General features: G+C 42.7%; 1 protein-coding gene across 1 annotated transcript in view; it reads left to right on the top strand.

The window, feature by feature from the left end:
* LOC144790945 (solute carrier family 2, facilitated glucose transporter member 11-like) overlaps positions 1 to 26,579 on the top strand; it is a 525,594-nt gene that overhangs the window by 394,191 nt on the left and 104,824 nt on the right. Inside the window, exon 10 of the mRNA XM_078665571.1 lies at positions 19,987 to 20,062. Within this exon, the coding sequence (XP_078521697.1) occupies positions 19,987 to 20,062 (76 nt within the window). The remainder of the gene's footprint in view (positions 1 to 19,986; positions 20,063 to 26,579) is intronic.

Genomic DNA, 26,579 nt, shown 5'->3' on the forward strand with positions numbered 1-26,579 from the left:
AGCGACTCTGGACTCTACAACTTTGAACACATTAAACTTTAAAAACAACATTGACATTCAATGAAAAAAACAAAGGCTAGAGCTTAGTTATAGTTAGCAAAACATATTTTCCCTATACACACCAAGTTTAAACTACACAAACTTTACAAATTCTAAAGTTATATTTTTAACTCTCATGTACAATTTATCCACCGCCTTCAAATTATTATAAGTAGTGGACCTAATTGCACACTCTTTTCAACTTGCTCCAGACAGCGTTAACTATGACTCGCCACTCTACCATGCATTGTGTTGTCACAAAATATGATACTGTACAGTACGAGACTCTCTGCTACTCTACTGCACAACACTACACTTGACAACACGAAACTATACGACACTCTTCTCCACTAAACTCCACTCTATGCTACTACACTCTACAACAGTCTGCTACACTCTATGCCACTCTTCAACACTCTAATCAATGACACTCCACACCACCACACTCTAATTCATGATCTCCAAAGGCATCCCCACTTCGATCCACTTTAAATTGCTGCACTCCATCATACAGTACACCACGCCATTCCGATGTATGACACTTTACTCCACTTAGTGGTACGCTAGAACCCTCCACTCTATTTGACTGCAGTCTATTCCACTCAACAATACTCCACTCTACAACACTAGGCTCTATGACACTCTGCTTCACTGTAGTGTACTACACTCCACTCAATGACACTCCACACTGAGATTTAAAACACATTTATTAAACCCAACTTAAAATAAAAAACACATTAGAAATTGTATATTTACAATTATAGGTTCTATTTATGATTTATGCACCACCTTCAAATCATTATAAGTTCTACACCGCCAAACACAGTCTTGTCACCTCACACGCCACACTACATTAACTATAACTCATTTCTTTTCCACGCACTGTTTATTCCCTTGCATACCTCATCACTGATGGCATGTGAAATTATAGCATTCAAACAATACATTTAACTTTTCAAATTAAGAATATTTGTCACAGCACAGTGAATGGTAGAGTGGCGAGTTATAGTTATTGTTGTCTGGTTAGCGATCTAAAAAGAGTGTGTAACGAGGTCCGCTACTTATAATAGTTTGAAGGTGGTAGATACATTGTAAATGAAAGTTATGAAAATAACTGCAGAATTTTTTTAATGTGTGTAGTTTGTATACGGAAAATATGTTTTCTTAACTGAGCTTGAACCTTTTTTTATTGGAAAAAAAAAATATATATATATATATATATATACACAAACACGTACATGCGCACACACACACACACACACACACACACAAATAGATAGCTAGATAGTGTCGCATGGATTCTGCTCCTACAAAGAACTGTGCACAGAGACCCAGGACCTCAGTGAATTGTGGTGTACCAAAAAACTCACCTTAGTGCCTAGAAACCCTAACCAGCTAGCATCAGTGTCACATTAGCTCTTCGTCCTATAGCAAAGGAACCACTGATTAGACAACCCAGATCTTGCGACTTAGGTTAAACTCACTAAAATGGTGGGAAGCAAGAACACTCTTTTGTTATACTCTCATACCAGTCCACAACAGGAGTAAAAAAGAGACACGGATAAGGTTAAAATATTTATTTTAACGATGTGCTCTAAGATGCGGTATCTTTGCTAACATAAGCAGACATATGATTAGAAATAATATGATCAGCATTGTTACAATTCCATAAAACACAATGGGAGAAATCATATGACAATGATGGTAACAATAGGTCCTATAGCGCCTAGCAAATCACCCTCCCTAGCTAGGAACTATGGTTTATAAAATATAGAAGGTCTCTTAGGCTTGTTTGGGGGACCCCATACCTCCAAGATCAGCAGGTGTTAATCACATCAGGATCTGCATAAGCTCTCTGTCTGTCTGGAAAAACGGGCTTCTTCCAAGTGTCTGAAATCATGCTTACAGTGTGATATTGAAGGCGCCAGAATCACGTTGGCTTGCAGCTGCATATATGTTATGGCTAGTACGTGAGCCAATCAGCTCGAACAACAGCTACTTTGTTATGATGACCTTGTAGGCTTTAGAACTCAGTGTGCAGACAAGAGTCACGATCTAAGTCTAGGGATGCTGAAAACAAGCCATTCTCATGTGAAGCATTTCACGCAGCCTAACTTACAACAACAGTTATATGCAGTGTTGTGTGCAAAAGCAGCAAAAGGGTAAAATGGCGTTTAAACCTCTAATAAGCCTATGCTAACTTAACAATGTGCAAAACAAGGCCCAGCCCACACTACACCCTCCCTTGATCGAAGAACACAGCAGGGGCCATTTCTAGAATGCAGAGTTCAAGTTCGAATGAGACCGAACCAAGTTAAAAATTGTGCCAAAGTGGATGATTGGGAGTACAATCCGAATTAGTAACCCAAATTTTTTTTTTTTTTAAAAATCCAACAGGGACATATTGTGTCAAAACACATGTAACTTGAAAAGTGATAGAGAAAAAATTAAAAGAAAAAATTCATCAGTCCCTTAAGTGCCTATGAAGCAGACAAAAAATCATAACTTCAATCCAACAGCATATAGGCACAGTACATTGCAACTGCCTCCAATAGGAAGTCGTTGTTGTCATCAGCGAACATTTCAGCCCTCCAATTCAGAAATGGAAAGAACACACATGGTCCTCAACAGCTGGAGCCTCTAGCACCATCAGAGGACAATTCGGGTGTATTTCAAGATAACTGCGTGCCAGAAAATCATGGGCTGCAGTCCATATGTTCCAATTGCCCAGGACCCCCATGAGCCGCTGCGCAAGCCAGAATCTCAACTCCAGAACAATCTAGTTCATGAGCAACTAACAGACTCATTAGTAGGTCATAATCCGGGTTAGGAGTAAGCATGGGCGGATTTTGCGGATCCACGATTCACGGATTTGCGTATTCACGGATCGGCGGATTTGGGGCGGGGCTTCCATGCCAGGACCATCGTGCCAGATTGAACCCTGCCCTTCATATTTATTCAAGAAGACGCCACCGTTTTGTGCCATACCTCTACTCAACTGGAGTACTTTCTACTGGATAATCAGTAAGTGCTACCTCGTTGGGTAAATGTATAGTGCTTTTACTACACTACAGCTACCTAAAGTGCCAGAGAGTTGTCTACAGCGACCAGGTGTGTGTTACTATGCAATCGCGCGAAGGGCGCAGGGGTTTCTTGAGTGAGCTATCATAGTGGGTAAATGGCGGGAAGACGGTGCACACCACGAGTGTGTGGGCGGGGCCAAACGGACGGGGCTTCCATGCAAGTGCACATGCCTCTTGTGTGTCTAAAAGGTCAGAGACCGATCAGAGCAGCAGATGAAGATACAGAAGCTCCTGGCCACAAGAACAGCACGAGGATTGCGCTCGTGAAAGTCAAGGATGCAAAGGCCTCTGTCCAGCATCACAGCAGATTTTCGATGGTATATTTGGGAAGAAGGCACATCTGCCCAGCCTTGCCAACGATCACGATTGTTTTTTGGGCAATGAATGAGTCACTGAATTTAAGCTTCAACTAGGGCACATGCTTAATTGATATCTGTAAGTGCTTGCGGTTGAGGTTTAATTTTTGTGCCAGGACCGTCGTGCCAGAATGAACCCTGCCCTTCATATTTATTCAAGAAGACGCCACCGTTTTGTGCCTGTTGTAACTAATTTACGATGGCGCCGGTAAGCTGCCAGCGCCATCCTAAAATAGTTACTAAATTAGCTTCAACAGGAAGCTCTAATAGATAAAATAAAGCAGGCGCTCGAGCACCTGCTTTATCTTATCTATTAGAGCTTCCTGTTGAAGCTAATTTAGTAACTATTTTAGGATGGCGCTGGCAGCTTGCCGGCGCCATCGTAAATTAGTTACAACAGGCCAGCAAGGCTTGAACTTTTGCCCCCGGAATCCGCCGCTCGCGGATTTGCAAATTTGCGGTAAATTCGCGGGAGTTCGCGGATCACGAATTTACCGAAAATTCGCAAAATCCGCCAGCGTAACGGATTTTGCGCTCATGCTTAGTTAGGAGACACCGATGACACTCCACACCGTGTTGCAGAGACAAAAATCGAGGGCCTATTCAAATCTGCAATCCAGGCAGTGGAAAACTGGCTGTATGCATGTAAAATATGAAAACCAGAAAGATAAACCATATGCCACACTCAGTGTCGCCAGAGGTAGCGATACATAGTATTCAAGTATCCGGTTATGAAGCTGGAGCAGCCGGGGCAGACCGTCGTGGGGCACAGAATAGAATGTGCTACCGTTTTGGAGCAAGCAAATTAACAGCAGTACATCGGCACCCAAAGCGAGAATTAACGGGAAGCCGCCAAAGAAGCTGGAAAAAATAAAATGAAAAAATGCCGGTATCACACCAAATATAGCTTGGAATGAAGTCACAAGACCAGACCGTATTACTTTAAAAAAAGCCCGTGGTCGAGGAGGCATTAAAGACAGTGTGAATCAACGCACCAAAATGCAGGGGGAGATCTGTGTTTAATAAGGCATGTACCTCAGTACGAGTATTAGCCACGTGAAGGACGAATGTCTCATGCGCAGATAAAAGGGAGACTTCTTTTTCAGACAAAAGGGCCCTTATTTGACTCATCTTGTTGAACTCTGCCTTAAAGGTCGGAATGGAAGGTCAGATGAATACATCAAGCTTCCCATGCGGAGGAGGAAACAGTACATTTTTACAACAGACTACACGTTGGGAAACAGTCACTATGTAAAGAATTCCCGGCAGCATACCACAGCAATCTTCATTATTTAATATTAAATAACTACCATTTGCTAACAACGTGAAAATCGGTGTAATAGCCGGAGCTGGTGTACCTTTTAAAAGGCACGCTAAATTCAGTGCTTCCTGGTTGCAAGAACCGTGCAATTGTATAGTCCTACAGACCAATGAGTAATCGGGTGTGGATGTGCAATCTTCACCTTTTAAATAAACTTCTTTACCCTCCCTCAGACACCTATAGATGAACGGAAGAGACCAAACTTCATGGAGATATGCGGACCCAGTGGTTCATATCTGCCTATGGCATAGTGTTTTATACATGCTTCAAATTTAAACAGCTGAAAAGGTGGCATTATTAACCCGTGAATAAGCCAAACTGCTGAATTGGTTTCGGCCAGAGAAAATGGTAGGGGTTCTAACTTTTCAATATGCAAAAGTGCAAAGTGGGATCTTTGATTGACATAAATTGTTGATTGACAGTCAGATTAAACGGCAAAAACAATGAAGAAGTGTTAATGTAGTCCCAAGGCACTTTCCAAGCCTTTAACATTTGTAAAGTCCATGCAAACTGCGTAATAGAACGCAATTGATTTTGACCTTCTTGCATAATATCAACAACAGAAGAAACAATGTTATCTAATCTATAAATCCTGGAAGAAAGTGTGTTAATGCTATTATCTACAACTGCAAGCACTTTTTCTAAATTAGCTTGATCAATAGATCTCAACCTAAGAAGCAGCTTCAATTTGGGCCAACTTCCAAACTTCGGTATAAACGGCTTAGATCCATCTTTTGGACGTGCCTTTTGCAGGACCTTTGACAAAGTCATTCAAGTCAACGGCGTCAGTCAATTTAGACACATGGAGTTTTACTGACACTAAGGTCGAGTGTCTGAGCCAGGACTGACATAGCTTGCCAACAGAATAGGTAGTGACAGCATGGTTAGTTTCAAAATGGGGGTCTATCCTAACTTGTGTATAGCCAGGGGTTAAACCTAGAAAACGATGCTGGCTTGCATCTGCCCTTTTGTTCCACAATAGCCAACCTTGGGGATCCAAACTGGAAATTTTAAATGACGAATTTAGTAACATTGCATTTAAGTCACTAAGGGACCTACTAGTGTGATTGTTCCAATTGGGGTAATCTCCCAAATCAGGAAAAGACGGGGCATTTCATTTTTTAGACATAGCCAATCCAAAGCAGGTGGTTTGAGAAATAGTCGAATTCAGAAACAGCATATGGTTCGGGATGAGACATGCACGATGCAAAGCCTCAGTGCCTTGCACTTGCCAATGTTTAGAACCCCAAACAGATTTAGGATCAAAGGTATCTTTCCACAGCTCATAACCCCCTAAGGCCAATTGGTCTATAAAGGACTTTGAATACAGTAATTTAGTGTAGGTAAGTCTAACCTTGGAAGAGGACCTTTCAGTCATCTTAAAAATAAAATGCCTCAGGGTTGGATTGATTAAAATCGGTGAAATATGAAAATCTCTTCAAAAGAGTTTTGGAGCTGCCTTCAACAGGAGCCGGGCAATGTTCCCACTGTGTGTAATTAACCACATTCCTAAAAGTGTTCGCTTTGTGCAGAAAAGGATTTCCATAGTGTTGATAACAAAATAAATCACATTCATTAGCAGAATCTAAATACAAATCTTCAGCCTCAAAGGCAGCATAATATTTCAAATCTGAAAATAGAGCTTCTACTGCTTGGACGTCCCAATCATCAGAGTGAATATTTTGTTTAACCACATCCCCCGTTGAAACACGAAGTACATTAGGGACATTAATAACCTCTGTGGGTCAGTGGATTTGAAAAACTTTACAGCATCCCATACTATCCCATCTAGGACAGGCCCAGCAGTGATATTCATGAAAGCCTGGTCCCTCTTCATTCTGTGTGAAGAGGAGTGGGGTGCCAAAGTTCCATCAAGTAGTCAACTTGTATTTCTTTCTTTAACATAGTGTCCATTCACAAGACGGAAAAAATATACCACAAATCCAATGGACATGAACAAATGAACAAAGAAATTGAAAAAAACACCAGCCAAATGTAAGTCAGTGGTGGAATTAAAAAATGTTTTTAAATGAAACAACAAAAATTGAAACTTTTGAAGGGCACTTTGATGTGGTAGTTGTCAGTGTCAAATGAAAAACGTGATTGATTGGCCACAGAGTTCTCTAAATCAGGCATGGATAAGTCTGCGGGATAAGTGTACTCAGTAACATCAAGAGGATCACCAGCCGGTGGGGTAAATAAAGGATTCGGAACTGTAGTCATCTCGATGGCAACATCAGGTGCGGCAGTAGGTGTCGGAACCAAAACAGAGTTTCGCTGCATAGCTGGACAAGAGACCGCAGGTTGCATACTAAGAAGAATCAGCCACTCTGTGTAGCTTGACATTGTCAATGGAGATATACCTGTTTTCCTTTCGACCAGGAAGTGGAGGTAAAATGACTGTTCTTATACCCTGCACGCCAAGCACATTAACTGGAGCACGACATGAGGGACCAAACTCCTTCTTGTTTGCGACCTTTTCTTGGACCAGTTCACCAACTCGGGGTAGCCAGCCAACTACCGGAATCTGCAACGCAGCATCAGATGTGGAGGGCAAATGTTCATTTGCAAGACTGTCTCTGGTCTTTTGTAGGTTCTGTAAAATATCAGAATGTTCATTTATGTCAAAGGATGCAGCAGACGCCGCCATGTCTAGACCATCAAGGTCCGGAAGAAACATTTTTATGCCAAAGAGCATTTCGTATGGGGTCCGCCAACTCAGAGACGTTCTAGGGAGATTATTTAGTGCACGCTTATCGCTATTCAGGTGGACTAGCCAGTTCCGGCCTGTACCTAATACTCTACCCATCAAGGATTGCTTTAAGTCACGGTTCATTCTCTCCACAACACCATTGCCCTCAGGCTGATATGGAGATGAAAATTTGACTTGAACCCCCAATAAATGCATGGCATCCTTGTATGCCTTAGAGGCAAACGCTGGATCCTGGTCCGAATAGAAGGTACCACATGAAAAAATTCCCACAAAGACACGCAAATCCCTTACGACAGTTCGAGAATCAGCACTCCTTTGTGGCCACAACCACACAAAGCGTGTGCACGAATCAACTGTGACTAAGAAGTACTTATACGCAGTATCAGAGGAGAAAGGACCGCAGTAATCTAAATAAACACACACAAGTGGTTTGCTAGATATACAAGTGCGTCTGTGGCGGGCGTGCAGCAGTAGAAGGTTTAATTTGCTGGCATATGTCACAATGAAGGACATAATCACGCGTCTGTTTGTACAATCCCTGCCACCAGTAACGCTGCTGTAGGAGAGATACAGTGGCCGACTCGCCGGCGTATGCTGAGGCAATGCCCTCATGAACCACTGTAATCAAAGTCTGTCTGTGGTCCGTGTTGGGAATCAACCTGTCACCAACGTCATTATTTCTCACATAAGGAACTTTATCAGGACTTAAATGATAAAAATATTTAGAAGGGAAACCTTTCTGGTAATTACCTCCCTTCTCTGTTGCGGCAATAGCTGCCAAGATATCATCATCAATCTTACTTTTGGAACGTTAATTGCTGCTACTGAATATGCTGCAACTGCTGTCTTGGCCGCTTCATCGGCAAGACTGTTGCCAACAGCGTGAACTCCTACACGCTGGTGGCCAAGAGTATGAAATACAAACACGAGTGGGAGCCGTTCTTTAAGTTCAGCCACTCGAACTAAGATCATTTTATGTTTTATTGTGCATCCTTTGGAGTCACGATAGTCATTTTGAGTCCAAAAGAATAAATTGTCATTGTATGATTGGACACAGTAGTAAGAGTCACTTATGATAAGAGTAGTCACACTGGGATCCGTGTACTCAATGCAAGCATCAGAGGATGAAGCTCTGCCAATTGGGCGGTACAGTCCCCTAATGTCTGTGTATGCACAACATCGAACTTGAATTCACCATCCACCATGGTACCAACCACTATTGCACAGGCCGAAGAATATGCGTGCTTTGAAACCGTAGCCTGCAGAGAGGAATCAAAAATAAACCTGACATCCGGAGATGTCAAGGACATGGCCCATTGTATCCACCGTGGGTGCAAAACCTTTCAATTAGGTACACTGGCTTTCGTCACTGCCTCCAAGGCAGGATAAGGAGTAACAACCAAAATGCATTTTCCCTGCGACAGTGCACATTCCTTAAGAATTGCCATTTGCACTGCTGTCAAAAAATGTTTTACAGTGGAAAAATGCAACTTAGCCTAAGTGTACAAGTGTGACTTGTAAGCGATAGGGACTGTGTCACCCAAATTAACAGTGAGGTACGTGAAACCCACCGCTCCTGGTATGATTCTTATCACCAGGTTGGTGTGGTTATCACGAGTAAACAAGAATTTAGATTCCAGTAGATCAGCCTGCAAAGATTGCAAGATGGCTGTATGTGTAGGCAGCCAGCACGATTTGGAGAAAGTAAGTTGTACCAAAGCGTAAAGTGGCTGGATACGCTGGGCATAATCGGGAATGTAAGTACGCCCAAAATTTAAAAAGCCCAGTAAGGATTGTAGTTTTTTCAGTGTTGAGGGAGCGCGCAGCTGTGGGCATTTCTCCAGGAAGTGAGGAGCCAAACCTTGACCTTCATTGTTGAGCTCGTAGCCCAGGAACAACACTGTGTACTCTGCAATGTGTGATTTTGCAAAGTTGAATTTATAGCCAAAGTTCGCAAAACGGTAAATAATGTGGTCTATACGACACACATCATTATTCGTCGTCTGTGAGATAAATGTCATCCACATACCAACATGCATCTGTGTCGAGCCCCTCCAAAAGAGAGACTATGCGGGTGGCAAAGACGCCTGGACTGTTTTTGTAGCCCATAGCCAAATGATGGAATTTGCGTTGTTTGCCACCACTGGTAAAAGCTGTGTATTGACTACTAATAGGGGACAGATTGTGGGCAAAAAAGCCATTGGATATGTCAAGTCTGGTTTTAAACCTTTTCCGCACGAGACTATCCACAACAGCAGAACTGTGAGTATTCTGAACCACGCACGTTCGACAATGGGAGTTTAAGTGGCGGTAATCTAATATCAAACGGTTCGAGCCATCTGGCTTGGTCACAGTAAAAAGAGGGTTATTCATCGGAGACACACATGTTTCAATCACACCTTGATATTCTAATTGGCATAGACCGTAAGGGAATCTCATGTCTGGGGGAAAATTTGTCCCAACCACAGTGAGTACGGAACAAAGTAGGCGCAAGGGCCTTAGCACAATCTTCTGCAAAATGCATGGCTTGCTCCTTCGCACTGTGTGCGCAAAACTAGGGAGGATTACCTCCTCCCCTTGCGGAGCTGCTAAACAATATGGTGGTGGCCAGTCGACCTCCACCAACAAAATGTTATAGGTAGTAGTTCGATTTTCCCAAAATACCCCTTTTATCGTACGCTGTATGTCACCTTCAATTAAAAGAACAATTTCAAATAGTCTTTCAGGGGGAGCCACTCTACCGTCAGCTGTCTGAACTACAACAAATTTGTCAGTCGCTGCCACCTTCAGTAGTGGACGCCGCGCCACTCGTACTATTGTAATCTCCTTCGCGCTGTCCAACATCGTCAGCGCCCATGTCAGATTCCGAAGTTGCGTTCTCACTATCTGTGGCATATCTCGCTGTTACAGCAGCAACTTTCTTCTTCTGAAACTGGGGTCTCTGGCGTGAAGAGTCGTCCTTCTTGCCTTTACCGTCAGCCTTGCAGGGTGGGTCTTGCTTTGCACCCCTCCCCAGGCCGCCGTCTACTCCACCGGTGGGTGAGACCGATGAAACCTTTAAAGAGAGAGGAGAACGTTTATCAGGAACCTGAAAACGATCAGGTGACTTAATCATAGAACGGTCGCAAAAATTCATAAGTGCGCTCAGTAGACTCAGGTATTGCCGAGGCAAGACGGGATCCCTGTTTCTGTTGCTTTTTCCCCTGTTTTTGTTTTTAGTCCAATTCTGTTTTGGACCTGAGGGGTGATCAGCTTTATCAGACTTCGCCGCCTGTGTTTGCTTTAGCGCTGCCTTGGCAAAAGGCTTAACACCTAAACTGTTACGGCCAATGGTCTTATAAGCCGCCGTGATAATTCTCTGTAACTGACGGGGTTTCTCTGCCTCAGGGACATTGCGCAAAGCATTAGACACCTGGAAGCTTACCCCATCCCCTTAACGTTAGCGAGGACAAGATCGGAAACTACGTCAAACACTCCAACGAGTCTCATTCCTAATTCAACAGCCACCTCCGGCTCATCCTGAACACGCTTAATGACGGAAGGAAGGACAGACATTGACGGGTTGCCGAAGAATCTTGTATAGACTGCTGCAAAAATCATACCCCAAGTGGTACAGTCAGTCACTTCAGGTATTAAGTCTTTCTGCAAACTAATGGTAAGAATCCTGTGTTTCTCCACAGTTGGTCAAATTTCTCGGGCAAGCCAAAAAGGCATTTCATCCTTATCTTGCGGACACTTGCCCATAACTGCATTAACCATAACGGGACTAAGCCTCAACCCGTTCGGCCCAACTGGATGCGCTGCAACACCAGGGCCCCCACCTGGCATGTTGCGGGAAATGTAATGAACCAAAGCCCTAATAACCGCTACTGCAGAGGCATAAAGGGGCCTCAATTCAAGTAAGGGACATTCCCCTGCACGCGGGTGCGGGGTAAATCCAGCCAAAACAGGCCAAGACGTGATTGGAATGGACAAAGGACCTAAACTAACTGCCGTTAGAGTGTGGGGAAGGGCACCATCAAACCAAACGCGGTGCTGCCAAGCTGAAATCAGAATCTCCTGTGTCCTATAAGGAGTGTACTCCACAGGCAGGGCAGTGGGAGTGTATGTATGAAACACATTAGTGTCCGCAATAACTGCTGGAAGCGTAACCCATGAGTAGAAAAGCTCAAACCGGCAAGTTGCGTCAGCACTCACTACAAAAACAACTGCCATGCCTTCCAAGGCGAAGTTGAAAGTCTGTAAATGATTGCAAACAGCCAATCGACTATGCTGTGGGATATCAACAGCCGCCATAAGGATACACAAAAAATAGAAACAATGCAAGTAATGTAGCACAACTGGGTAGTAATCAAAAGTAACCATTTTACAATATCAAGCTTAAAAAGACCTATTTAATTCTACGTAGGTTTATCCGTCACCACTGTCAACCGGAAACAATAGTGAGGGGGTCGTGAACTGATACAAGCACTACTCGAGAGTCTTACAATAAGACCACAACGTTAGGTGTGCCATGTCGCAGGGATTCTGCTCCTACACAGAACTGTGCACAGAGACCCAGGACCTCAGTGATTTGTGGTGTAACAAAAACTCACCTTAGCGCCTAGAAATCCTAACCAGCTAGCATCAGTGTCACATTAGCTCTTCATCCTATAGCAAAGGAACCCACGATTAGACAACCCAGAACATGCGACTTAGGTTATACTCAGGAACGGTGGGAAGCAAGAACACTCTTTTGTTATACTCTCATACCAGTCCACAACAGGAGTAAAAAAGAGAAACGGATAAGGTTAAAATATTTATTTCAACAACGTGCTCTAAGATGCAGTATTTTTGCTAATATAAGCAGACATATGATTTGAAATAATATGATCAGCTTTGTTACAATTCCATAAAACACAAAGGGAGAAATATTATTACAATGATGGTGAAGATAGGTCCTATAGTGCCTAGTAAATCACCCTCCCTAGCTAGGAACTATGTTGTATAAAATATAGAAGGTCTATTAGGCTTGTTTGGGGGACCCCATACCTCCAAGATCAGCAGCTGTGAATCACATCAGGATCTGCAAAAGCTCTCTGTCTGTCAGGAAAAATCGGGCTTCTTACAAGTGTCTGAAATCATGCTTACATTTTATATTAAAGGTGCCAGAATCACGTTGGCTTGCATCTGCATATATGTTATGGCTAGAACGTGTGCCGATCAGCTCAAACAACAGCTACTTTGTTATGATGACCTTGTAGGTTTTAGAACTCAGTGTGCAGACCAGAGTCACGATGTAATTCTAGGGATGCTGAAAACAAGCCATTCTCATGTGAAGCATTTCACGCAGCCTAACTTACAACAGTTATATGCAGTGTTGTGTGCAAAAGCCTCAAAAAGGTAAAATGGCGTTTAAACCTCTAATAGGCCTATGCTAACTTAATAATGTGCGCAACAAGGCCCAGCCCACACTACAATAGATATAGATTTATATTCATGTATATAGACATATTTACATATATTTCTTGGGGGAACCCCATAACTTGCCCATGTTGTTAATTTCCTTCCAACCTCCCTTTACTATTACCGATTCCCATACTCTAAATTACACTTACCTCCCTTTCCCACTACCCACACCTAAACCATTTCTTTAAAAAAACATAATTATGTTATTTAAATAGAAATACTTACCTGTGCAGTAAAGGTATGCATGCTAAGGAAGTATTGCATCTGTAACACTCCTCTGGTGGTACAGAAAGAAAAACACTTTTGTTAGGTTATTTTATAGCCCCACTGTCTTGTTTTTGAGGATATGGATTGTGCTCTTCATGTTTGCTTGCAAACTCTGACTAAATCCAATGCTCTCACCAATCCCTCAGCCATCTCACCCACATCTCCTTTTTTTTACAACTCACTAGAAGTAGTTTTCTCCACTTTATTCAATTTCTTCATTATTATCTTCAACAATGCCATCACTTCACACTGGCCACTTGGTAAGGCGACCACCATCGATCTAATTCTGCAACCTCTCTCCAGTAAATTTAGGGCAGCAAGGCACTTGCTTGTTGAAAACGTGCTTCTTCTTCTCTCCAGTGGCAGGATCATTCTTGCTTCAGTAATGGCATTTACCTCGGTTAAGACTGCATTCACTGGCCATCACTGATTGAGATTTCCTCTCTTGCATGCATGTTGAAGAGCATCTGCTCCTGGAGAGCAGGCAGCACACTGTTCCGACCACCAGCTGCTCTGCTGCGGGTGTGTACATCTTGCTTCTGTCTTGCCTTGACTGCTTTACTGACTTGGAAAATACCAATAGACTCTCCATTGGTTGTACCATCTGAGGGTCTGTTTATCAGCCTACAGTGTCTCACAAGCTGCCACCATCTACTAGAGATCTAGATAGATGAGAGGCAGATATGAGGCTCTGCTCAGTCTTTGCCCTCCTTGAAAATAGAATGGATTTATACTTCTTTGCGACAGCCTCATATATGTTGAGGGCGTCCTTGTTGTATTTGGCTATAATTTGTCCCCCCTTCCTATGATTTACTGCCTTGTGCATAACCACACAAGCAATTTACAATGTTCAGAAAGCAGGAGAGGAGTGCAAGGTTAAGAGAAGTGAACAGGCAGGGGAAGGTTATGTTGTTGTGGCAATGTGTAATAAAATGTAAGTTGCATCTTATTGATATCTGTGTGTTACTGATCACTGGCGAAGAGCTTCAATCCAATACAAACACCAGCATGAGTAAAATTATAAAAGCATATTAATGCCTAGAATAGGGAAACATCACCAATGCGAAATAATGCAGCGACCAGCTAAAACTGACTTTGTTGTGGCAGAGCACAGTGATAAAAATAGAAGTGCTACTCCTGTCTTGGCCATTATACTTAGCCATTAAAGAATTTCCCATGGTGTGTGCTCAGCTAATGATTCAAACAGACATTGATTAGCGGGTGATCCCTGCTTCTTTTTATTTGTCTCACATATAGGGGGTCATTATGATTGCGGAATTCCCGCATCCTCCGGGCGGGCGGAAGCCACCGCCGGCCCGGAGGATGCGGGAAAACCGCAGCGGAGCCTCCACAGACCCACCGCCAAATTAGGATGGCTGGTGGGTCTGATAATCTGTCCGCAGCTTTTCCGCCGCGGTCGGAAGGCGACCGTGGCAGAAAAGTACTAACATGTCTGGTGGTGTCTATCAGACACCGCCAGGCATATTAGGATGTCTGCAATTCTATGCTTTTCCACGGCGGCTTTTCCGCCGTGAAAAAGCATACGGACCTTCACTTCGGGGGCCCGTTGCGGGCCCCCTGGGTGAAGGGGTGGTGGGGGGTGCACATGGGGGGTACCTATGGTACCCCCCTGCATTTGCGTGTACAATGCAGCAGGCACCGCGCGGTGCCTGCCGCTTTGTGCACGCAAATGCTGTGCATGCATTTTTTACATTGGGGCGGGTGCAGCTTGAAGCTGCACCCGCCGCAATGTTAGAGATAGAGGATGTGACCGCCACCCTGGCGGTCACATCCTAATCGGATCGGAGGGAACGCCGCAGCCCATGCGGACGTTCCCTCCTCCTCAGGGGTCGCGGACGGACTCAAGTCCGTCCACGATCCTAATCGACCCCTTTATGTGTGTGGTCAGTAGGAATGTGGCGAGGGGAGGAAGAGTACAATCACTTCTACAGCCACGCTGAAAATGTTGACTGCAAATTGATCTTCAAGTATACAGACAAATGGCCCAATTCACAAAGGTAAACTGAGACAAAAGTCTAACTTTACGACTTTCAGTCTTCACAAAGGGCATTTACGGGTATAAAAACTAGACTTTTGTCTCAGTTAAACTTAAGTTTTGGTCTTAAGTTTAACTGAGACCAAAAAGGTAAACTTAAGCCCAAATCTCAAGTTCAACTGAGACAAAAGTCTAATTTAATACTACCAAATGCCCTTTGTGAATACCAAAAGGCATAAACTTAGACTTTCTTCATAGTTTACCTTTGTGAATCGGACCCAATATGTTAAGTGTATTATTAATTGGGGTAGATGGTAGTACATCACAAGTAATAATGTCACTATTCTTGTTTGGTCCAGTAAACGTTTCAGGAATTTAAACCTGAAATCCTGGCATGGAACAGACAGGCTTAATTTAGGAAAACGTGTAAAGTGTTTATAATTACGTAAACAGATTACATTAAAAATACAACACTATAAAAATCCCACTCCAACTTATAAATATTTTAATGAACAAAATGACAAAAATCTAACGAGGGGAAAAGGAGATATGAATGTTTAAAGTTCTAAATAAAAGTAGAACTAAAAAATGCAAAGTACCAACTGCAGGCAACTTGTTGCGCTAGACCAAGACAAAGATAATTTTTTGTCCCAGCCACGATGAAGTGTGGGTTGGATACGAGGACCATGTTGGTCCCAGTCAAAGAGTTCTGGCAAATTACAGTGGAACAATTGTGGCCCTCAATGTTCAAGACTACGAGTTGGAGGTTAAGAGACTGTTGGGGGTACGTACCAACTACATGCCATTGGTGAGGGACCCAATGGTTGAGCTACAGGGTGTAATAAGAAACATGGTAGAGGAGGCAAAAGATAATAAGTGGATTACTGTGAAGGAAGCTGAATTTCTCACTAACCCCTTATCAGGACCCCAGCTTTTTACATCTTGCCAAACATACATAAAGCACAATATCTGCCACCAGAACGCCTGATAGTCTCGGGCATCCAATCATTACCAGAACCTTTGTCTTAGCTTGCAGACTTTTTTTTAAGGGAGGCACTGTTTAGTTAACTTGCTTATGTATGTGATACCATGGTTATATTTAAATACAGTGTATGATATTGAATGCTGCCCTACTATCCAGTTCATGGTCACCCTTGACATTGAGTTGCTGTACACAAGCATTCCCCAAGATGCCACGCTAGTGGCAGCTGCACAAGCTCATGGGGCCCAGAAATGGTTCTATGATACCCTGCAATCATTTGTACTTAAGTGTATCAAACTGGCACTCATGAGGAATTTCTTTTGGGATCAGCTAGTTTTACAGATCTCCGGTACTTCGATGGGGGCCACTTTTGCCCCAAGCCTGCACTGTGTATGTGGGGGATTGTTTGAAGAAAATTACGTCTTTCATGCCACCAACTACTTTCTCCACAATGTTCATCTATGGAAATGTTACATAGATGACATGTTGTGTATCTGGCTTGGTACGGAAGAGAACTTAATGAAGTCTCTCCAGTGGAGTCATGGAGTGGACCCATGCCTCCACTTAACGTGGTCCATATGCAGAAACATGGCAGTGTACTTTGATCTGGATATTACAGCCAAAGACCCGAGGCTACAGACAGAAAATCCTGCCTAAATTATTAATCCTTCCACTCTAGGGCTTTGAGAGACAATCTCCCTTTGGGTCAATTCTTCAGGTACAGGTGAATTGCACAAAGGTAGGGACCTTTGACACACAGTCATTGGTGCTGGTTGTGCGCCTGAAGGAGAGGGCATATTATGGGATAGATGTTACTCAAGGACGAAAAAGGTCATTGAACACTCCACATGCAACCCTTCTAGAGAAAATCAGGAAAACCAACATTTTTTGCATTTCAGTGGTATCTACTTTTGCCCCCTGTCCACAAAGATCAGACAGAGTATAGGTAGGAACAGGCATCTCCTTGATGTGGTCCCAACCATAATGCTGCAGCAAAGATTTTCCTTCAAAAGAGCAACAAGTCTGAGGAACCGGCTTGTCCACACTCGCCAGATAGGTCCACGGAAGTGTGTTACTACTGTACCATCTGGCCATTTCCTTTGCGGAGGGTGTACAGTTTGTAGACTGATGCAAGCTTCCTAGAGTGTGATTCTTAATGATGGATGTACTTGATTTCAAAACAAGTTCATCAATTGCAATTCAAATTATGTCATATATAGGCTGAGTTGCATCTGCGGCTTGCATTACATTGGCCTAACCAACCAGAAAGCAAAAGTCAGGGTCCAGGTATATACCAGTACCCTCAAGGCAAGCAAACTTACAACTTAATTCAGGAGAGTGGCCATGGGCCCATGAATATTCGATGGACAGTACTGGAAAAGATGGACGTAGGTGGCCCGGAGGCTGAGGAGATACTCTTCAGGAAAGAAGCCTGTTGGATTTAGACAGAACAAGGAGGCCTGAATGATGTGATTGAATGGCACAAGTAGCGAGGGTAACCCGTGGTTGGCCTAGACATAGCGTGTCTGCCTTTTCTCAGCCACACAGCCGCATCATAAATAGATAAGGGTTGAGATGATCCAGGTGATAAGTCTGGAAATGTCAAATATAGGGTATGTCTGGTGATCTTATACTCCGATGAATAGGACCACCATCTTCCCTATATAGTAATTATGCACCTGTACAACCTGTATATTCACGGTTGCAGACGTCACAAAATACATCCTCATTTTGGGGTTTGACATATAAACCACAGTTCTAAGGCCTTAATAGGCTGTTGGGCCCCTATTTCTTGATCTCTCAACATTACCCCCTTGGAAGATCATGAGCGATTACATTTCGGCTCCACACAAGATGTTTTCAGGCTTTTGAACATCACTGAAATATGGCGCTCACCATGGGTGGTTAGGTCATGTGACCTGGCTATTTCTTATAAAGATCATATAGGGGTACTCTGTAAAATTGTCTTAGGTCATGGCTGCTCCATTCTGATTCTTTATACTGGTGGCTAGGTTGTGTGATTTAACACATCTTTTGCAGGAATGTGTAAGGGTATACCCGTAGAGTGAGCCATGGCCTTGATACTAGTCTAAGATGCTGCCCGTCTTCAGTGGCCCTATCATGTTATCAGGCTACTTTTTTTCTGCATGCTGCACTCCTTTTAAACAGATGCATGTGGCCCCTGATGGCTGTTTACTTGGATGCCGAAATGCCGAGCCCGGCGGTGAGTATGACAGACACACAGGGGTTAGGAGTCATAAATTCTTGTGTGGGAATTATGCCACTTCCAGTGGAAGGGGCTAACCTTTATGCTTGGAGCCGCTTCCCTTGGGGCATATAAGGCGGGCAGTAGAAACTGAATTTTCATTAGTTTCAGAAGTGTTCCAGTCGTACTCACATCACTGCGGCATGAAGCTGGGGAAGGTGGGGTTTTGCACCTACACAGCACTGGGACATTGATTAGGGAAGGGCAAGGGCATATCATGATGGTATGATAGCAGGAGGGTAGTGGCATGGTTAATGAGACTGAACAGGCAGTTGTGGCTTTATGTTAACATGTTATAAAATGTGTTATGTCTCATCTATATCTCTGCTTGTTTGTAACACTTCTTTCGCTGTTTGTCCCAAAGCACATTGCTTTAACATACCAGTATACATTCTCTCTTATGAAAGCTCAGTATCCCGACCTCCTTGGCTTTAGGGAAAGGTGTTCTCTAGCACATCTCAGACAGTAAGAACCCATGTCATCTCAAGCAAATCGTAGACAGCACAGGGACCTTTGGCTTGTCTAGCATTCTTCAGACAGCACAGAACCCAATGCCTCTCTAGCACACCTCAGACATCACAGGGTCCAAGGGCCTCTCTAGCACACCTCAGACAGCTCATAACCCAATGTTCTCTGTAAATCCCCTCAGACAGCACAGAACCCAATATCATCTTTAGCCCACCTCAGACAGCACAGAGAACATTTCTTCTCTGGCAAATCTCAGATAGGACAGAACCCGTTTCCTCTCTAGCAATCCTCAAACACCACAGAACCAATGTCCCATCTAGCACACCTGAGACAGTACAGAACAAATGTCCTCACTAGCAAACTCAGACAGCACAGGGCCCAGTGACCTCTCTGACACACCCCTGACAGCCCTGAATTCAGTGGCCTCTCTAACAAAGTCAGATGGCACAGGGCCCAGTAACCCCTCTGGCACACCTCTCTGATTCATCTCAGGTAATATATTACCCATTGCTCTTTCTGGCACACCTAAGGCAGCACAGAACCCAGTGCCCTCTGTGACACAACTCAAGCAGCACAGAACTCATTGCACTCTCTAGCATAACTCAAATAATACAGAACCCAGTGCCCTCTGTGGCATACCTAAAGTAGCACATAATCTTACACATCTAAAGTAGAAATGGGAGAGGCAGCTCAGGCAAAAAAAGATTCCAGACTCTCCTGGTTTCAAATCTTTGCATGACATCTCTAAATGGACATACACTGGTCAGTTCAGCACATAGTAAGAACATTGCCCTCGTTTTTGTCTCACTTAAGAGGACTATTGGTTAATAAAATTGGTCACCGTTTGAAAGCAGTGTGGATTGTATACCTCGTTTTTATAGGTCTGTGTTAACTAAAATCATAGTTTAGGTGGAACAGGGGTTTTAAATGCTTTGCTTGGGAAGGCACAAGGGTTGTGCACACTTTATGAGCATGTGTTATTGATGGGCAAGTGCAGTGACTCATGTCCTATGCACATCATAGTAAACATCTACGTTTATCTTGCAGGACTGGTACCCATGGATGGCTTACTGCAGTGTTGTGTTGGTCTTCATGTTTATGGTCTTCCAAGGAGTTGGGCCAGGTAAGTACAAAGGCTATTAGAGACAGTGTTCAATTACAGATAGATGGTAGAGGGCAACATTCTTGCTGCATGTTTAAGGAGCAAGAACGTTGTTGAGGATTTTATTTGTCTGTTACAAACATATCTGAATCCAGTCACTGCATATAGGAATTGGAAATGTGACTACATAAGGAGTTCCATAGGTAATAATCACACATTCTAAAAAAATTGCCACTGCTTATCAACCCCTAGCTCTTGAATAGTTTAATATTGGTAATCTTCTAAGGCAAAATGATGCTATATGATTTCTCTGTAAATGTTTCTATATTACACTAACCAGTGACACAATATCTGACTGCCATAATAATGTGTCCAGAATTTCCACTGTCATGCAAGAAAGCCCTGGTGATACAAGGTAACATTAGATTCTACTCTCTAATTGTGATTGCAGCATGGAGAGAATATGTGTTGCTACATAACATGATTATTGAGATACAGAAGCTGAGTAGGCTAGGGACATAATTCTTCATCTGTTCGGTCACTTAGCTCTTCACTCTATTGTGTAAAACAGGTCAATGCAACTTAAAAAATGAGCGATTCATGATGGGAGCATCAAGATGGTACACAGTTCACTTTATCTACTGCGTGCGGGTTTTGTCATCATTTGTGATTTTCTTCAGACTGTGGGCTGTGTCCCAGGAAGATATATACCAGAGTTTAATGAGTGAATGTACCTATCGTTGTGCTTGATAGAGGACAGGCCCTAGGCTTCCTCTGAGACTTGCCCCTCCTCTAATGAGGGAAGCTGCAGTCCTCCTTCGAGTGTAGTAAACTTATTTTAAATTCTAAAACTGTGTCTGAAGAGATGCTTCAAACTGATATTTAGGTGAGAAAAGAAGATGCTCCCTTTTATTAAAGAAGATCCTCACTTTAATTCCTTAACATTCTCAACAGCTGCTGGGGCAGGTTCTGATTTTCAGCAGACTGGACTATTGTAATGCTCTTTATGTTGGACTTCCGATTACCTTATAAAGAGGTTACAACTTCTAGAGAAGGCAGCAGCCAGGTTGATTTTTCAGAGGAGTAGGTTTGACAACATTTTGTCTAAAAATGGCCAGTTTCACTGGCTCATTCTTCATATGAGACGGCAATTCAAGACCTTTGGCATGGTTCATAGGGCCTTTTACCCAGTAGCTCAATCTTAATATATTTCAGAAATGTAAAAAAATATGATCCTCTTAGACTGCTTGTCTCGACCTCCACTTGTTTGATCATGGTACCTAAATACCAGAGCTCAAGATGGGGAGTACACGCTTTTTCTGTGGTCACAGCTCAGGCATGGAACACACTTCTGCCTGAGCTACACTTAGAGCCAATTCTTTTAAAATGTTGCAGAGCTCAAAAAATATATTTATAAGCCATTGATTATGTGAGTTAGTGTATAGAGTCCATTAGTTGCCAGTTCCAAGACACCAATGGGTAATGGCGTGCTCTATAAAAATAATAACTAAATAAACAAGAACACATTTCCTTTAATAAAGCACCTTCAGGCAGACTAGTAGAGGCACAGTATTACAAATACATGACTCCTGCTCAATTTATTTCCAAACATTCCATAGGACATTTAACATTCTAACTAACAACTACGTCATCACTAAACCTAGTCCAAACACATCCTTCACCTTTAGAAAATCCTAAGAAAATATCATCACACTATACGGACAAAAAGATAAACATTTCTAACCAAATACCAACAAAGTAATATAACCTCAACATAAATCCTATTTTAAAACATAGTCCCTTTATTTCACACAAACAGAATTTCTCCTTAATGAACTCTTTCGAAACATAACCTTTGACTGCTCCCCCAATGAGGAAATATAAGTTATACCTAAACGCCCCTTGGAAGACTCCACTTCAAAGTCATCATGCACCACAGATAATTTACTTTTGTTTCAACATTTACTATCCTCCAATCTCACTGCTTGATTTTAAACTCTCACAGCTTTCATTGGCTCTGAAAACCAGGATCTTCGTTCACACATAAAGGGTCTCTTGACTCTTCCTAGCTCCTTCCTTTACAATCAAACAATGATCATTCATCCCAGTATACTACCACTGTGCTTCTTTGCATTTCTCTGGTACATTCATCATCACAGTCTTAATGTATTAATCCTTGAACCAGTTCGCCTTCCTTTCAATAAAATAAAAGTTGGAACCTTGGTATCTGCATTGAGTGTACTACAGATTGGCAGCATCTTGTCTAGACATGGCCATTTTCACTGGCTCACTCTTTACATGAGATGCCAATTCAAGACCTTTGGAATGGTTCATAGGGCCGTTTGCCCAGTAGCACAATCCTAATATAGTTCAGATATGCTAAAAAGAAAATGATATCCTCTTAGACTGCTTCTCTCAACCTCCACTTCTTTGATCAGGGTACCTAAATACCAGAGCTCAAGAGCTCAAGATGGGGAGGATAGGCTTTTTCTGTGGTCACAGCTCAGGCATGGAACAGACTGCTGCCTCAGCTACGCTTAGATCCAATTCTTTTAATATGTTGCAGGGCTCTAAAAACACATTTATTTACAAGCCATTGATTCTGTGAGTTAGTGTATAGAGTGTATTAGTTGCAAGTTCCAAGACACCCATGGGTAATTGCGTGCTCTATAAAAATAATAACTAAATAAACAAGAACAAGTTTCCTCTAATGAAGCACCTACAGGCAGACTGGTAGAGACACAGTATTACAAATAAATGTTTACTGCTCCATTTAATTTCAAACATTCGATATGACATTTAACATTTTAACTACCTACTACATCATCACTAAAGCTAGTCCAAACACATCCTTCACCTTTAGAAAATCATAAGAAAATATCACGCTATTAGGAGAAAAACTAAACACTTCTAACCAAAGACCAACAATGTAATATATATCTACATAAATCGTATTTTAAAACATCGTCCCTCTATTTCACACAAACAGAATTTCTCCCTGATGAACTCTTCCGAAACATAACCCCCGACTGATCCTAGAATGAGGAAAAATAAGTTATACCTAAACTCCCCTTGGAAGTGAAGGAAGTGGCCCTTAGGGGCCACTCTGGTTACTTAAAACCGCCTGCTATGCCTTCCAAAGTAATGTAGAGTTGGTCAGACAGTAGAGAATACATACATACATTTATTAGGAATAATCTGCAGGAGAGTCCAATCTGACCTGCACCCTAAAATGTCTGCCATGAGACTGACCCCCCCAACAGTCTGCAATATGTAATAATCCTTCCCAGAACCTCCAACCACGCCCACAGTGGAAAGTTGCCGGCCTGAGGAAAGGAGGCACAGAAGGATGGGCTACCACCTGCCAGATGGGTACATGCTATCATGAATTCAAGGTTGTTGTGCTGGGTCTCAGCATCTCCTATCCTGGGAGAAGAGCTACACATAGAGATAGGTATACAAGGGCAGAACGGCCTATTCATTAGCAAGTCAGAAGGCAACCTTGAATAGGAAAGAAAATAATAACAAAATGCAGTGTTCTGCGGAGGCAAGCAATACAACTAATGAGGCCTGATGCAGGCACAGCCGAAGCAGCCTAATAGGGATTACCTAATACAAAATGGAGTCACACTCGCTAACTGAAACCTGAACATTACTGGAATAACTCAGTCGGTAGTATAACATGAATACAAATGGTGTCTATTTAGCCACACACTGCTAACCTAATATAGCAAGAAATGAGTGCATTGCAGGCATGGGAATTTCAAACCTAACAGACCCTCATTTTAGCAGGGGTGGCTAAATACTTTATCTAGGCTATCTGGTAGGGTCTCTACAATTCTAAGTGGGGAGAAAATGCATAGTCACTCATGTTATAAGGGAGAATAAAGCAACACACTTAGTATTAAAATCCACTTAGTATACAAAAATAGCCTCATCAATAAGCATTATATCCTGGATATCCTACATCATCATAGTAGAGATCTTGTTATCACATCCTGACAATTTAAGGGTAGGGGTGAGCTTGCTCACACAATAGGTGCAACATGCTGGGAGGCAATTTATATATATGCAACATGTAAAGATGATACCTGCAATTGCTACTAGGACAAGCAATATCTTCAAACCCCATGAAGTCAACAGACCCTAGAACCATTATCCTGATGGCTGTCTGAAGCTAGCCGGGGCAATTTCTGTATTGCGGAGTGTATATTAGGGACGTTATCAGGAATGTAAACGCAGAAACTGCTACCGATGATGCAACATGCTCCACCCCTATCAGCAAGAATTACATCTAAAACTATCCGATTTTGAAGAGCAACAAGCCTTGGAGCCTGAAGCTAGACTGTAATATTAGTCAGTATACCTGCAGTAGTATTAATAACTTCCTTAACTACTCTGGCAAGACGACGAATATTATGACTATTGAACATGGGACCCCAAAATGGCAGAATGCCCTTCATTATGTAAGTTAATTGTTGCAGGGAGGTATCTTTCTGATCAATATTATCTGGATTGACATCTTTCTTAACTCAATGCAAATGGAGGTTCGTATGCTGTAGTCTATGGTCCTTGTGATAATTAGACGGTGTAATGTGAAAGGGAGGAAAGAGGAAAGAAACATAACACCGACCAGACCATCCCCTGGGAAGCCATGTATAGGACTGTTCCCCACAGTTGTGTGTATTTTCGGAGCTGTAAGCAAAGGTGGGCTACTAGTAGTGCTCACTCGGTATGTGTAGTTCCAACTGCTCTGTCCTACAGGAACATTCCCTGAACCTTCAACACAGAAACTAGTTGTTGCATTGATCACAGGGACAGGTATGGCTTTATCTTCGGTGATTTTCATTCCCGGAAACATCTAAAGTATTCAGTAACATTAAATCCTTGGAAATCCAGCATTTCATTTTGTAACCAAGTGATATTCTCATTAGCTTCGAGCAAATTCATACAAGCTTTGGGATGCATTGTACCCTTCTTCCCATTGGCCCTAGGCGTACATCCCTGATGTACCACTATATACTCCAACACTGCTTCGTAATCGGACTGCACCATTTTTATAGCGTGAGCATGATAATGCATGTATACCATAGAAAGCAATTAGAACCATGCCTCACAGCTACCTAAATATGACAGGGGAAATGACACCATCAAATCATTCATGTGCATTATGGAGAAGAGTAACCCACACACCCAACAATTCGTGGGATTAGTTGTACTGTGCACCTGATGGAGCTTCTGTAAAAATGCATTCTCGACATATGTTTGCCTATGTCTCTCTTAATGCGGTGCCAATGTAATGAACAAGTGCTCAGGAGGAGCCGGGGTAGTCCCTATCAAAGTGTGCACAGGATGCTGCTCTTCTAAATACCAGACCACCCAAAATAGTGTGAGCGTTACTATGAGGACGACTACTACCACTACGACCTTACTCCCAGTGGACCAACTAGACCACACAGGACCATTTTGCTGTAATGGAGGGGCCACCAGAGGCTGTTCCTCCTTAATGACTGCACAACCAAATGGGAACATAGAAAAGAACCTTAGGAATCGGAGCCACAAAATACAACCGACCAGAGGGGCAGAAGTCACCCAGTGTCCGTTGGAGCCACACTGGTAGGCTTCTATTGTTCATCAATGACGGTGTTATGAAGCACTCCCATAGGGGAGCTGAGCGATCGCAGCCCTTGCTGAAAAAACAAATCCTCTTCTTTCAGGATAGGGTACCCTCCCTTCTGGGCAAGTATCTTCAATGATCCTGTCCAGTGTCCAGGGCAGTGCACCAGTGAGGTACACTCTAATCTAATACAGGCACCTTAGGTATGATAGTAAAGTAAGAATTTTATTGTATAGTTAATAAAAAGCATTACAAAAATAAAAGTGCATTAGTTTAAAATTGGTCAGCATACATGCCTGTTTAAAAACATTAATAAATATTTATGTTCGTAGAATGTCAGGTATGAAATTATTACTGAACTACATTATACAATTTCATATTCGTTCTATACAAAAATAGCTCTTTTTTCAGAAGCTCAATGTCAATTTACATCGATACATTTGCTGGTGTAAAACGGATCACACAGCTCTTCCTACTCAAGATCAAAGTTGATTTAGGTCGATCTACTGCGAGTTATGTGAAACCATTGAATGGCGTAAGACGGCAGGTGCAGTTACTTGCGTGAGAGTAACAAAAGTTCTTATAGCCTCTTGACGTTACGTCTTGATCTGAATTTTTAACGACCCTTTACAATGACACCTCTTTTGCTCTCAAAGTTCATAACAAACTTGACTGATCTGCAGATAAATTGTGCATCCGCTGTTCACAAAACTTGTATGATGGCAGTTCGATAAGTACGTATTCCATAGTCATTAAATTTTGCCTTTAACCAGCGCCGTCGTTCCTGGTCCAGTGTAGGACAAATGCAAAATAGGTGGATAAGGTCTTGTTTTGTGGCACCACATAAGTCACACTCCTTGGTGTCCGGTTTCATCCAAGCTGGTTGATCTGCATTTGTTGGCAGGTTTCCCATCCTTAAAC

Source organism: Lissotriton helveticus, chromosome 11 (assembly GCF_964261635.1).
Source record: "Lissotriton helveticus chromosome 11, aLisHel1.1, whole genome shotgun sequence".
Taxonomy (NCBI): Eukaryota; Metazoa; Chordata; class Amphibia; order Caudata; family Salamandridae; genus Lissotriton; species Lissotriton helveticus.